The 16,358-nt window shown below is 35.5% G+C and overlaps 1 protein-coding gene across 1 annotated transcript; it reads right to left on the reverse strand.

The window, feature by feature from the left end:
* Positions 1-1,770: 1,770 nt before the first annotated feature.
* On the reverse strand, positions 1,771-5,955 carry LOC126753093 (eukaryotic translation elongation factor 2). The gene is made up of 6 exons (XM_050464240.1): positions 5,843-5,955; positions 5,319-5,432; positions 5,101-5,201; positions 4,476-5,003; positions 3,333-4,029; positions 1,771-3,150 (listed from the first exon to the last, which is right to left on the reverse strand). Exons 1-6 carry the CDS (start codon positions 5,843-5,845, stop codon positions 2,059-2,061), a joined length of 2,535 nt encoding a protein of 844 aa, XP_050320197.1. The 5' UTR covers positions 5,846-5,955; the 3' UTR covers positions 1,771-2,058.
* Between the last annotated feature and the right edge of the window lie 10,403 nt (positions 5,956-16,358).

Raw genomic sequence — 16,358 nt, forward strand, 5'->3', positions numbered from 1 at the left:
TACGGTCCAATGATTCCACCAGCGTACAAACCACACCAAACAGTACATTTTTCGGGATGCATGGGCAGTTGGCCACCAAAATCATGCGATTTAACGCCTTTAGACTATTTTTTGTGGGGCTACGTCAAGTCTAAAGTCTACAGAAATAAGCCAGCAACTATTCCAGCTTTGGAAGACAACATTTCCGAAGAAATTCGGGCTATTCCGGCCGAAATGCTCGAAAAAGTTGCCCAAAATTGGACTTTCCGAATGGACCACCTAAGACGCAGCCGCGGTCAACATTTAAATGAAATTATCTTCAAAAAGTAAATGTCATGAACCAATCTAACGTTTCAAAAAAGAACCGATGAGATTTTGCAAATTTTGTGCGTTTTTTTTTTTAAAAAAGTTATCAAGCTCTTAAAAAATCACCCGATAGAAACTACTTCTGGTGGTTGTAGAAGTTTCGAAATGTAGTAGTTAAACAGTAGCTGGGAGAGAAGACCAACTGTGCGAAAACCTCTATTGAATTCTCCTTAATTTAGCTTCGTCATCTTTAAATAATACCAATGATTGTCGTCCGCTCAGATAATTCATGGTCCACCTCTTTAGTCCTGGAGAGAGTTGCTTGTCCGATACCCTGAAGTAGTGTTGTGTGGTTGACTGTGTCAAAAGCTTGGGACAAGTCCATCGATGCGACGACAGTACTCTCACAGAAGCCATGCGCGCATTCAACTAGGCTCAGCTGGTATGTGAAAACCGGCACGCTTCCCAGGTTTTAGTAATGGGACCACCCTTCCGATTTTCTACGCAACAGGTATGTGAATGGTGATCAGTGACAAATTGAGCACCTTTCTGCGATAGTTTACTCCTGTCGAGCCGATTTCTTCCGTCTGGAATTTCGATGTCTTTGATTTGTTGATCGTACTCTGAGGCCAGCTAGAAGTAGGTTAGATTACGAGGTCAATCCCAACACGGATTTCACTTGGACGCTTAGAACGCCGGTCCGTTGTTGGACCTAAACATAATAATATAGTGTATCATAAGACCCTTACAATTCGACAACCGATTTAAGCCAATCAAAATATTTTTGAAACGGCTAACGACAGTTTCGCCTTTGTCCGTCCGGTTTGTCAAAAGTAAGTCTACCGAAATATTTCAGCCTCAATCGTGCAAAGCCTGGTAGGTGAAGCAGAAAGTACCTAGATGCTTCCACCTCACCCTCTTCCACACAACTTTGACAACTAGCGTCCGCCAAGATTTTTAGCCTCGGCTAAAGTAGCACTCGCATTTCTTCGGGTCCGAGGAGGCACAACCGTCGAATTAGATTTCGACACAACTACCGTCGTGCCTCCTCGGACAGATTTGACAGTATTCCAAAGCTTGCGTACTCTGATGGAGAGAACATGACTTCAGTTCCTCCACCCACTTGTACTGATCTAGCAGTTTCCATATCTTCAAATTGATTTGCGATTTGGATCACAGGCTCTCCGACGTTTTCTTCTAGGTTTTACAAACTTCGTGGTAAACTTAATAAACCCTGTTAGCGTACAAAAACATTGCCCAACCATTTTAGATAACTTGAACCGTACACCAACAAAGCCTGAACAAAAAAACCTTTTCCACCAACATAACCGAATCAATCAGCAATTGCAGAAAACCACTTTCCAAAAATCAGCTTATGAAATTCAAATGCCAAACTGCGCTCTCATACATACACACACAAAGAAATTCAAAAATTTATGTTAACCGCTAATGCAAAAAAAAAAAAAGAAAAGAAAACAACCAATATTGAGTCACATTAAATAAAATTAATTAAAATAAAGTAGAAAATTATGCAGTACATTGAAATTAATCGCTTACACAAATTATCAAATACAAATTGCGCTCCGATCAAAACTAATTACTACAGTTCCATGTGCCTCAAATTCAAATCATGAAAAATATATATGTTGTTATTTTTATATTGTTGTAATTATGTAATTATCTTTTTATTATTTTGTATAATTTCTTCTTCTTTTCTTGTTCTCTCCGTTTGCGACGTTAACAAACACATACTAAATTGACAGCTTCGTGCGCTTACAATTTATCGAGGTATTGGGCCAAGTCGGGTAGACCTTCCTTCAAACCCTTACGTTTACGTGTATCCTGTACAATCTGGTATGGTTTGCTGCTGGGTTCGCACGGATCACCGGGCAACACTTGCCAATGGTCGAACACGCATTGTGGGAAAGCTTGTCCACCGGTGTTGGAACGTAAATCGGCGGTGAAACCGAACGATTCGTTTACGGGCAAGTATGCCTTGACCACGAACATAGGTGTGCCAACAACTTGAGCTTCTTCGAAGACATGACCACGACGTCTATTCAATACACCGTAGATACCACCAACAGCAACTTCGGGACATTGAATTTCGCACAAGTAAACGGGTTCCATCAAACGTGGTCCAGCTGTGATAGCTGAAGCGTACAAGCAACGACGAGTTGTTGGAATGATTTGACCACCACCACGATGGATAGCATCAGCGTGCAACGTCACATCATAAATGTTGAAACGTACACCACGCATATTTTCTTCAGCCATAATACCTTCCTTGGATGCCCATTGGAAACCGGCAACAACGGAATCCTTAATTTCATTCAAGTATTGCACGGATTTGGTACAATCCAAAACGAAGTTAGGGCCGGTACCGTCAGGTCCGAAACACCAGATTTTACGGGCTTCTGTCACATCATAATCGTATTTCTCGGCCAAGTAACGGGCACGAAGTTTGAAATCGTCCTTGGAGCTGACATCACCGTTGTCAATGTCCTCGGGCAAACCGTCAGGCATGGGCAAAGCTTTCATCATCAGACGGTTATGCTTGTTGGGCGATTTGGACAAGCACATTTGGTTGGATTCCTCGAATACGGTTTCACGGTATGATACAACGGGGTCGGATTTCTTCAATGGAATGCAAGCGTGATCTTCTTCCAAATCCTTCAAGCAAATTTCCAAATGCAATTCACCGGCACCAGCAATGATGTGCTCACCGGATTCTTCAATGATACATTGCACCATAGGATCGGATTTGGCCAAACGCTTAAGACCTTCCACCAATTTGGGCAAATCAGCTGGGTTCTTGGGCTCGACGGCAACACGCACGACGGGTGACACGGAGAATTTCATCACCTAAAAGCAATCAAAAAAAATGTAAACATAACTATAAAATATCAGATTTTGCTTAAAAAGTAAATAGAGTGCAAAAAAAATCAGAATAACACTTCGCTCATTACTTTTCAGAACAGGTCTGTGTAAAAATAACATCATCAAATAATTACTACTAGAAATTTGTAATAATCATCGTAACTCACCTTCATGTTGTGGGCATCCTTGAATGTGGTGATGGTACCAGTCTTAACCAAGAATTGATCGACACCGACCAGACCGCAAATGTTACCGGAAGGCACATCTTCGATGGCTTCAACATAACGACCCATCATCAAAATTGTACGTTGGATGGCCTTTTCGTACAAATCTTCCTTCTTGCCGGGCACATAGTTGGGGCCCATGATACGGCACTTCTGGCCAGTAGCGACCTTACCGGAGAACACACGACCGAAGGCATAGAAACGACCCTTATCGGAAGTCGGTACCATTTTGGAAATGTACATCATCAATGGACCATCAGGATCACAGTTCTTAACAGCGACGGCAGCTTCATCGTCATGTGGACCCTCGTACAACATTTCCATACGGTATTTCTGAGCAATTACAGGTGAAGGCAAGTGAATGGCAATCATCTGAAGCAAAGCTTCACCAGCTGGCAACCAGGTGCGCATAACAACCTTCAGGAGGGCTTTACCATCCTTGTCCTTATCTTCGTGCTTGATGGTAACACCGATCTTTTCCAACAAAGTACCGATTTCTTCCTTCTTGTAGTTCATGATAGCATCGAACACTTTGTAGATGGGGTCCAAGATGTACATACAGAAGGAGCGCTTGTTATCGGCTTCCTTTTGTTTTTGCCATTTCTTGGTCTTGGCGTTGAAGAAGTTCTCACCCCATAGACTATAATGAAGACGTAACGCAAAATTTGTATTAATCACTGAGTAACAAGAACAAATGCATTTATAGATAATAAATAATCTCATTCATCTTATCTGTGCCACACCCTAACACCATTTCCTAATACGTTATTTAATTATTTCGACAAATCTTCAGCTTATTCCGATTGAACATTAAGAAAGAGGTTCCAGAACAGCGTTACAAAGCGTCGATCTTGGTGCCACTGAAACAGCGTACCTGCTTGATCTGCTTTTATTGAAGTTGCACTTGTAGCACGGTCATCAGAAATATACCTATTTGAACAAGTCCAAATTGAGCATATCTCTTGCGTGCAACACAAATTGTGCTAAAAGCATTTCCCCTCCTTAATATCCTTCCTCACCTTATAAGCTACTTATAATTAACTCGCTAAAAATAAAATTATGAGATAACTAAGCTTACAGACTTACCGGTTCATTAGCTTGACGACATCGATCTTGAATTTCTCTGAGTACATTTCGGAGAACTGCTTAAGAGTGAAAGCCCATCCGTGCAGACCAGAACCGAAACCGACGGAACCCTTGGAGGGGTCAACACGCACTTCACCCATTGGACCACCATCATCGTTGTAAGTAGCAATAATGACGTTCACGTTTTCAACGATACGCTGGAAAGTTTGGTACAGTTCTTCAGCCTCCAATTGCAATTCAAGCAAAGCACGGTCCATTTTGTTCATGAACAAAATTGGCTTAATACGTTCAGCGATAGCTTGACGCAATACAGTCTCGGTTTGCACACATACACCAGAGACACAATCGACGACGACCAAGGCACCGTCAGTTACACGAAGAGCAGCAGTTACTTCAGAGGAGAAATCAACGTGACCGGGTGAATCGATCAAATTGATCAAGAAACCTTTGCACTCCTTCTCACGCTGATCAGCATGGGTGATGAAAACAAGATCCTTGTCTTCAACTTCGAAGTACATAGAAATGGCACTGTTGAAATGTAAATACGTAATATATTAATTGCGAAATGATTAAAAACAATACATATAAAATAATATTTGTAAATATATATAATATTCAAACTTACGTTGACTTGATGGTAATGCAACGTTCCTGTTCATCTTTACGGGTGTCAGTGAAACGGGTTTCACCAGCCTTGGCACCAGCAATAATACCGGCCTTCGACACCTACAACAAAAATGAAAACACTTAAGTTATTAAATCGGGTTGTGAAATAGGCATTTGTGACGTCATAACACAAAAAGGGAAAGTGCATGCACATCAATATGTAATGATTTTACTTACCAAGGAATCGGTCAAAGTTGATTTGCCATGATCGACGTGAGCAATGACGGACATGTTACGGATGTTCCGCTTCTTGTCCATCAAGGCACGGATTTCGTCGACAGTAAAGTTGACCTGCGTACACACACACGTACAATTCCATCACGCCATCAGCACATACGCAGAAATAAATTTACATGGAAAAGACATAAGTAGATACATAAATATTAATATCAACCAAGCAATAAATGCATTTTCATGCATGGAAAACAGAATTTTCAGCTCTAAATTTTAAAATGTTGGCCTTGAGAGTTTCCTTTGTACAAAACTGCATACGTCATACGGTTGACCCGAGGAAATTATATCGTCGGTAGCTCGTCTACGCAAACGAACACACGACCTTCGCACATACGATTTGGATTAAGATTTTACAAAACCAATTTGCATAATAAAATGCACAATTCCATTCAAGATAATACGCACATTTAAATGTTTAGAGCTGTTACTTTCTGTTTTGCGTTAGTTTTGAAATATTTTTTACATACCATTTTGGATGTTTAATGATTTTTCTGACCAACTTTTAAAAACACTACACGCCTCTAGTCGTGTACTTGACAAAAAGAACGAAGAACAAATCCACCACCTACAGCTCGGGCACCTAACCAATTCAACACGTTTTTCGGAGTCAAAGTGTTGCCAACGATCTTTTCCCGCATGGTTGCATTATATATACACCTTTCAAACACTGGGTGACATTTTCAACGTTATAGATTATTATTATAATTCAATATAATATTTATATATATTCTCCAAAAACAACTACTGTAAAACTTTAAATAAATCGTGAATGTATTGTATAAACATCAATCTAAATTGATTTTCTTTGTACTACATGCCTTTTTGAGTAACTCTTTTCTACGCAAGGTAGTAAATAAACAATTCTTATCTGTTTAACAAAATTCAAAAGGAATTAAAATGCGGCAACACTTGGAGAAAGAGGTGAATTTAAATATTATACATAACATCTCCACACACTGTTGCAATTTTTGAAACAATTTATGGTAAGCCATGAGGGATTAGAATAATTTCCGATTTGGATATGTATTGACGTTGGATTGCAATATTATGCGGCACTATACTGTAGAGAAAAACTTTATTTTAAGTGATATCAATTATAGGATGATTTGAAGCCAATTTTATACTGATCATATCACCGCTGGCAATTTTAATCTTAATGTTGGGTTCTACTCTACTTTCATATGATTTCTTTCACGACAGCCTGATAGTTCACGATCCGCATATGAAGAGCTTAAAAATTTCGTGACCTTTCACGGAATAGTTTAAAGTTAGGATAATATTTTATTCACAAAGCATCATTTATTTTTATTAAGGGTTTCAGGGCTTGCACAAAAAGTCACAAAGTGTAAAACAATTGGTATAAAAGTGATCACTTTGTACAACAAATATTTAAAAGCAGTACAAAATGGATATGTTTCAAACACCAATTATATTCGAGTACCCACAATGTAATCGTACTATGTGATTACTTATCAAAGTTGACAGCTTTCGTCAAGTGGTTGAACTTGAAGCCAATTGTTTGCTGGGTGCCATGTGACAATCAAGTTGAAAAGGAAACAAGAATTAAGAAGACAGAAGAATATAGTTTGAATTTACATAATATTCCAACATCTTCTCGTTTAAAGCAAAAAAACAAGGAAAATTGTTTATTTCATTTCGCTCCCGGCCAACGCAACATATTCCGGTTGAATTCAAAATTGCATTTTTCAGATTTACAAAATAAGCAGAGAAAACAAAATTCCCTTTTAAGTGCGAAGAAAAGCTATGAAAAAGTGAAAAACGAGAGCAAGAGGACGGCAAAAAATTACAAATGTTGAAAAGAAAACTTTTGTAGGAAGAGAAGTGCGTAAGTGAAGTGCAAAATAATCAAGAAATAACTAGACAAGGAATAAAACATAAAAAATAGCCAAAATAATATTAAAACTAAATTATAGCAAATGCTTATTAGAAGTAAGAAGAAGTGAGGAAAAGAAAACATATTCATCGAACACTAATTTCGATTCATCAATAGACAAAAAAAGAAAGCAAGTGGTAAAACAGAAACAAAAACTTGAGCCAGCGAGGCTTCTACTGAATACAATAAGACGAAAAAAAAAACCAACCAAACAACCAACGCGGCAGAGATTTGCTACCAAAGGCAGAAAAGAAGCAAAGCAGAAGTAGCTTAACGAAGAAGCAACAGTGGTCGTGGTGGGAATGCTGGAGCGGAGCACCCCCACAGCAGCAGACCACCTCAATCAAAATTTCCAAATATTTTGTTATTGTTTTAATCACATAGAACAAACACCAAGATAAATTTTTCGTTTTTATTGGGATATTGATCTGGATTATTACATTAAAAGACTTGGCAATAAATTAAAGTATTAACATTTTATCTACGTCTGAAAATAACATGAGCAAAGCGTGCGAAAAACTACTGCAGTGAGTCAAACAGGTGAGTTGTATGGTGGGAGCGGCATACGAAAACTAAAAACATATTTTACTGTCAAAAAATATGGATTTTAGATTGCCAACAATGCAGTGGTGCAACTAACCATATTTTTAAGTATGTACAAACATAACATGTATACATACATAGAGATATACATACATATGTACAATGCATATACATATATGAATGCATATGTATAAATATATATAGTAATATAATGTTTCCTTCCTTCGTCCCATAGAATACTAGCTGCATTAGCTATACTGCATCAGAATTAGTCAAACATCTGCTGCCGCCAACACCATTACAGTCTCCTCGGCCACACTATTAACTTTGATCAACGAAAAAGTTGGTGTACATCGCTTTCCGCAGACACCACCGCCAGCTAGTGTATCGGTATCAACATCGTTGCTCTTAAGCAAATCAACTGCAACAACTACAGCACGCACTTGGCGGACATATCCGCAAACGTTTACCAAGGCATTACGCACCACAACTCGACGCTCTGTGCCACCGCCATCCAAGCGTGCCGCCACCGTTGTTGCTGCCAAAGGTGCAGCTAACAATACTGCAGCCACCATGGCCTGGACAGAGGTAAGTAGTAAACATGCATGATTATCAAAATTTTAGTATGTAAAATGTAAATAAATTAGTGGCAAGCCGGTGCAATGTGGCGGAGTTTTTGAGGAAAATGTGCAAAAGGCAAAACGTGCTATGAAGCTATAATACCCTTCACAAGTGCATTTTTTATAGGGGTATTAAATATATGTACCTTATTTTTGTTCGTTCAGTTCGTTTAGCAGCTATACGCTAAGGTTGTCCGATCTGACGAATATTTAATAATCTATGCCGAATTGCTTGAAGATACTTTGTCAAAAGTTTCCCCTATAAGGACTTTAGTTTTATCGGTCAATTGTTATGTCAGCTATATGCTATAGTTGTCCGTACAAAATTAATGTACATTAATTAATAAATATTCAGGGTATAAAAATCTGTGTAGACAATGTGGCCGTTTGCTTACAGGTGTCTAAAAGCTTTGGTGATAAAATAGTTTGCTTAGTGCTTCAATCATGTAATCAGCATTTCGACAGCAAGAAGTAATTCATTTACTTTTGGTTTTTATATAAGCGTAGCGTATACTTCGATATCTGAATATGCTCAACAGCAAGCCGGTGTTTGTTTCTTATTGCACAACGTAATATGTTTGTATGTACGTTATTCATATGAATTATTTTTATTAAATGCCGTGAACCGAATTATTGTTTAACTATTATTTTTTCCATGCGCCGTTATATTGTCAACTGAGGCACCCAAAACAATACCAAACAGCTTGGGTTGTTTGATTTGGAAATAAACATATGAGTCAATAGCTTATCATATCAAGTTATTTTATCAAAACTGTAGAGGAGTGGAATTAAATACACAAAATCATCAGTTGTAAGCAATTTCAAAGCTTTTCAAAGGTTCATTAGATTATAAACTGTGAAAGTTGACTGCTTGCGTATTAATGTTGTAGTTTAATTTATATGATGTATCGCGAAAGTAACTTCATTTCATATAATTTAGATAAACGAAGCAAGGTAAATTATGTGTAACCTCAACGGCATCAAAAATATAAAAAATAACTTTAATTGGGTTAGTAGTAGTAGCTTATCAACTTATAACAACGCGCTGTAAATATGGGCAATTGGTAGCTGTTAAAAAAACGAGCAATAAAATTTGAGGAAAACCTTTAAAGTTTAGTGTCGTGTAATTTTGTTGCTGCTTCATACTACTTCGCTAGAGTTTTCAGCTGATAATGTGTTGCAAGAGTCGCAGTTAGTATTCCCGCACAGCTGCTAGAAGGCAGCATGTTTTTTCTCTGTACACAAAATAGTTGAAATCGTAACGCGCGCTTGTCATACCGAATTAAGTGTCACGTAGTTGTTTTACCAGCTGAGTGACAGCGTGCGCAACTGAGTACCCGTTTCTCGGAGTACGCCATTCAACCATTCTGTTCATAGTACTTCTGGTTTTCGCCTCATCGTTTTCTAACGACAGGTTTAACTTGCGCACTACCATCTAAGTGAGAGCGGTTAGCACTATTGCGCCACCTGCCGATGGAGCGCGCTTCCGATGCCGTAGAAAATTACACAATGCAATGCGCAGTCATGATAGATATCTAAATGCATGCAATAAGATATATACTACTCTTTTTAATTGCGCAATGAAATATTTCATATTTATAGTGTACTTAATTAAAAATAGATACGGTTGTAAATTTTATTTACGGTATTTTAAAAAGCTTTCAATAATGCAAAGATTTATAGTTGAAAAATATTTACTTATGAATATATTATATATATATATATTCCAAATACGCCGTTATTTATGTATGTAGGTTTTTTTTTTAAATTTTTGTTTGAAAGAGTCTTATATACATATGTACATATGTATGTATGTATAGTTAAACAATATTTACATATTAACTTATGTATTTAGAATATTGCATACAAAATAAGTTTCATAAAAAATTAATACTTAGTTCTTAATATTTTGAATTTAAGAGTTGAGCGCTTCAACATATCCTACCTAAATTGCTTAGGAAATAAGTTAAACGTTTTTGTAGTTGTAGAGGCAGAAAAAATGCTGAAGTAATTTCGAGACGTGGTGCCGGATTTACAGTCCTTGGCCGAATAAAAATTCGGTTTCGTTCCGGTTCCTTCGACCCGGCTGTCGTGGGAATATGAATCAGTTAAACCTCGAGAATTATGCTATAAATTATATTATATGTGCTTCTTAAATGATAATGATTGATTTCTATAGAACTTGTCGATCAAAATTAAGATAGAGAATTTTTTATATGAAGTACAGCAAAAGTTAAGGTTTTGTATAGTTTTTAACTGAGAAGACATTTTCTTATGGTTGGCAAACTTTGAGTTGATTCAGGAATGCGCCTAAAAGATACTTAAATAATTGCAAAGATATAATTTTCCGTTTAAATGAATAAGAGCTCTTTTATAAAGCAAGCAACATCCGCAGTAAAGATGAATGCTATGCAAATGATTTCATAGCATACTTTTATGGTCATGTTGCAGTTTTCGTATTCGAACCCTGAACCACAGGATTTATATAAAATTTCATAATCACACGGGAGAATTAAGAGATTATCGACTTTCCTAAAGAAATAAACTCAGTCCATGGCAAGCCTAAATAATATGCAAACGATTTCATAGCATGCTTTTGGGGTTATATTGAAATTTCTAACCCTGAACCTCAGGATTTCGTTTTTGGGAACGACCTCAATCCCTAGTAACTTTGATTGTTATTCGAACAATTTCATAGCATACTTTTAGGGTTATATTGAAATTTCTAACCTTGAACCTCAGGATTTTAATAAAGTGACGTTCTTTTTAAAAGAAACCAACTCAGCCATAGTAAGTCTAAACGTTGTGCAAACTATTTCATAGCATATTTTTAGGATTAGATTGCAATTTTCCAATTTTAACTGTGAACTTCAGGATTTTATTAAATATCACACTGTAGAAATAACCATTACTGACCTTTTTAAGAAGAAAGCTGAATCCATAGTAAGTTTAACACGGTTTCATAGCATAATTTTAGGGTTGTATTATAATTTTCGAATTCTAATATTAATCTTACGATTTAAAGTATATATTTTGCTAAAACGTTTTCAAAACTAAATTCATTTCATCGTAGAAATCTTTTTGTTTCTGTCAGTTCTGTCTGTTGTCTTTACTTCAGCATTCAATTTCACTTGCAACACACAGTAACACTCTGTGAAAAGGAAGTACTTTAAACTCAAAACGTGATTAGCATTGCAATTGAGTTTCTCATTGCACCAAAATAGGAAGGGTGGCCAAAATATTTTCCACAACTACCAATATCGCTGTCTACTATATGCTTATTGGTAATATAAGCACGTACACATAAATCAGTGTAGTCAACTGAGATCTTAAATAGAGAACTACACAGTGTGACTCTCTTTAATGTATAAATTAAAAAAAAGAAACTAAAATTGAAAACAACAATTGCTATAGGAAAAAATTGCCAAGCCTTCAACTTCAAAATTCTGTTGTTGACTCAAAAAAGCTAGTGCGAGCGTGTGAGAGCGCCAACAAAATTTCACTCCGTTGCTTGAAGCCAATATCGGTTAGCACTTACCAGTTAGTTGTTGTTGTGATGTTAACATTTTGCTGTCAGCGCGCGCTCTCACAGCTTTTAGCTTGCCAGCCGTTGGTTATGTTTGTTGGTAGCTGTCGCAACAGCTTACTATGTAAACGCTGACTTTGTTGTTGTGTGTTGTTACCACTGCTGGCATGCCACTACAGGAGCTACCTCACTTGTGTTTTGGCTTTGTTATTGCTGTTAGTTAGTATGCCGTTAACAGTATTGTATTGAAAACATTGTTAGCAGCCGCAGCCGCAGCAACAGCAATGCCACCACCAACACCAATACTTGGAACACTGGCTTTTGCCATTGTTCTCGCCTGCTGTCGATCGTCGTCTCCGTCGACAACTGCTTTTCAGTTTGTTATTGTTGGCTCATCGCTTTGGTTGTCTGCTTGTCTCTAGCGGGTGACTAAAAAACAAAACCACCGATCGACCGATATATATGTACATACAACAAAGACAAAGCAAGCAACGACAACGGCAACCAACGACCAGACGTTCGTTCGGAACTTGCATGCATTTACCGTGCTACGCGCTTGCCTACCGCTTGCCAGTCGCTCTCACATTTCGTGTAAATTCAGTCGCGGTGTGCGCATTGTGTGCTCCTGCTGCCGCGTCTAATAACAACTCAAAGTGTGTTTTGATTACGAATTCTTTTGGTGTTCATATTCTATTTCATCGGCCTACATACATATATACAGTGTAACTATAGCGAGTATTGTGCCACCATTATTTTATTATTAATTTTTTTTTTTCGCTGTCGGCTTTCCATTTGGCCCAACACCTCGTCTGGTGCGGTTCGACGTTTGTCTAAGCGCAATATTCCCGTTTGTATTTTGTACTAGAAGCGCGGTTGTGTAAATGTGTGTGCGCGCCCGCGTGTGTGTGTTTGTGTTTATGCGCCTCAGCGCAGTATAGTTTAGTTCAGCTCAGTTACGCTGAGCTCAGCTTTTTCTATTACGTTTTTTTTATTTACTATCAAAACTTTTTCAGTTAGTACGCGTCTAAATATATGTATACATATTTATGTACAGCTTTGTTATTGCTGGCTACTGTCCATCGAAGCGCTACGCGCGTTCTGCCTCGCTTTTGCCATTGAATATTAGCAGTGCTGCAGTGCGGTATTTTATACATTAATTATTTTTATTTTCGAACAACGTGCGTGCGCGTGTGTGTGTGTTGTGTGTTTTATTTTGACTTGCATTGCATTTTTGACACCGCCGAGCAAGCCAAGTTTACAACGCAGCGGTTGGTAGTTTCAAGAACGGCCCAACCAACAACCAAGCAACAGTAACAACAACAATATACAATAAAATAACCGTACATGCGTTCATATGCACGTGTGTATGTAAATGTTTCAATCAACTCAGCTGGCTGGCTGACCAACAAAGCCAATGCTACCATGCGCGCTTGGACGTTGTTTGCATAAACTGTGTCGCGGCAGCGTTTTGCCAAGAACCGTACGTGGCGGAATTATTGTACTTTATATATGTACTAACTACGTACATATATATGTACATACATACATACATGCATCGCGAAAACGGTTACAGCCATAGCGATACGATATACTACTCTTACATACGTAAACATCATATGCTTGCCGTGTGCTCGTGTAATTGTTGCTTTGGAACGCAGTTCTGGCCGTGATTTGGTGGCACTGCGTCGGCAATGTACTACTGACACTGCCATTACCGCTGCCGCACCCTAAATACAGACTACTAAAAAGCAATGAGCAATATGCCACACTGTGATTGCAAACCGTTTGTCGGAAACTAAAAAAAAAACAAAAAAAACAACGAAACTTACAAAAGTATCATTAAAAACGTGAAAAAAGTCGAAGAAAATAAAGAGGAAATCTTAACACACCTTTAGCTGTTATTTTTTTTGTTCATTAGCTACGCTTTTCTGAGTCATTACTGCAATGCGCGTTTGTAATTGTGAAAGAAAGGAAATTAAGTGCACCGAAAATAATAAAATAAATATGTAAATATCAAACAAGGAAATTATTAAAAATGTATTTAAAAAATAAATAATACAATAAATAAATAACAAAAACAAAAAACGAAAAGGTTTAAAAAAATTTTAAATTACATTCAACACCAAATAATAAATGTAGCAATTTCTTTAAAAATATGTAAATTTAAAATAAAAATTAAGAATAATAAAAAAAATTGTACAAATAATATCAACACCTTCTTTACCTTCGCGCTCAATTTTCCGACATATTTTTGACAATGACTTGCTGAAAAACTTTACATGATATTTGAAATATTTTTTATTTCATTAATAATCTCTTAAACTACGCTTTTCACCATTTCCGATGCAACGTGTTCGTCTTCTTAGCAATAGATTTCAGCATCAGAAACTTAAAACCAAAAAAAAATTTACTTAATGTCGGGTCCCAATGGTATATGCATATCTAGACACCAACTTTTTTAGGGATTTCCGAATCTGACAAAATGGCAACGATTTTAAAGTGTGCCAGTTTGCCATCAATTTCTAGCCAAAAAATACTAAAAAATCGAAAAAAATAGAATTCAAAAAGCCTATAAAAAGTCGAAAAAAAGAATCCAAAAAATAGTAAAAAGTCGAAAAAAGAATCCAAAAAAGCCGTGTCTAAGCAAAACGGGATCTTTTGTGAATCAGTAACAATTTACAGTTTTCGAATGGTTCCCATAGAATACACTACTTTTGGGAAAACATGTTTAAACCTGCCTGAATAGTCTTAGCAAGGTCGAGTTTGTGGCTTGATAACTCGTAAATCAACACACTTTCGATCAAATCCCTTATAGGGCATGTTTAAAGTTTCAAATATCTAAATTAGAAATTAGAAACGCGAAGGTAGACTCATCCTTAAATAAAAAAAAAATATTACTAAACTTTCAACAAATAAAAGAATGATAATTGAAAAATAGTAAGTGAAAAAAAATGCATAAAAAATTAAAAAAATATTAAAAAATTGTAGTATGTGAAAATAAAAAAAATAATAAAAAAAAATTAAAAATGACTAAAAATAAGCAAAGAAGAATAAAGAATAAAATCAACAAATTGTGTGTTAAATGAAATAATTGAGTTTATAAATAATATAAAGCATGAAATAAACTGTGAAGAAATAAAAATAAATTAATAAATTCGAAAAAAAGCTATTAACAAAAGAAATTAAAATAAAACTTAATTAAAAGTGAAAATATAGACTAAAACTCGATTAGATGAAAAAAATTTTAAATAAATTTTTACAATGAAATAATAATATTATTTAAAATCTTATAAATAAATCATAAGAAAACCAAAATAGAGGCTGAGAGAAAAATTAGATTGAATGATTTTATGAAAAATATAATTATATGTAATTAAAATTAAGAAGAATTAAAATTAATTGATATATTTATTTAAAAAAATCAAAAATATATAAAATTATGAATAATTCAAATATTAGTGTGCAATAAAAGAACTTATTTAAGGTGAACATTAGTTAATAAAGAATGATGAAGAAGGAGTGAAATACGTGGAAGCGTGTAGGAGTGAAAGAATCTTATTTCCCTATATGAAATAAATACTAATCAAAGTAGAAAAACAATTGTAAGAGTAAAAAAATAGTGGAAAATTTTAATAGAAATTGGTAAATTATAGAAACACAAAATTAATATTAAATAAAAATTAATATGAATTAAAAATAAAATAAGTAAAAATAAAATAGAAAAAAATATTTAGGCTCAAATAATAGAAATTCAAAATTAAAATTAAATAATAATAAAAATTTATATTAAAATAAATGAAAAATTAAAAAAAAAAAATAAAAATTAAAATAAGTATAAAATAAAAAAAGATTTAAGCTCATTAAAATCATTAAAAAAAACAATAAAATCTAATGCCCGCGTAAATAAAGGCATTTTTGAAAACTAATGCTAATACATGCAACTAGTTTGTTATTGTTAAAATTGTACATAAAACAAATAATGGGTGTAGTTAATTTAAAAGGTAAATTGTCAGGAACTAAGCAAATGACATTTTGTAAGTGAATAACTTAAACAAAAAGCTTCAAGGTCTGTACATAACAAAAAAGTAAAAAGAAAGAAAAGGGTAAATGCCATTTAAAACACAAATTGTCGTGAATGCTAATAATAAAAATAAACAATAATAATATAAACAGAAGTAAGTCCAAAATGCCGGACCGAAAAATTAAAAATTAATTTTAAAACCTAAACGTCGAAATAAAAATTAAAATTTTAATCCCAAAATTATAATAAAAAATTATGTTTTTGAATTATAAATTATTTCTCGTCTTCAAGTTCTATAATCTTAATAAATATTTTGGAACGGAAAACTTATTAAACCAAATATCAAAAATTTTTTAACACTTTCTATCTTATTTAAATT

The sequence above is a fragment of the Bactrocera neohumeralis genome, chromosome 3 (assembly GCF_024586455.1).
Source record: "Bactrocera neohumeralis isolate Rockhampton chromosome 3, APGP_CSIRO_Bneo_wtdbg2-racon-allhic-juicebox.fasta_v2, whole genome shotgun sequence".
Lineage (NCBI taxonomy): Eukaryota > Metazoa > Arthropoda > Insecta > Diptera > Tephritidae > Bactrocera > Bactrocera neohumeralis.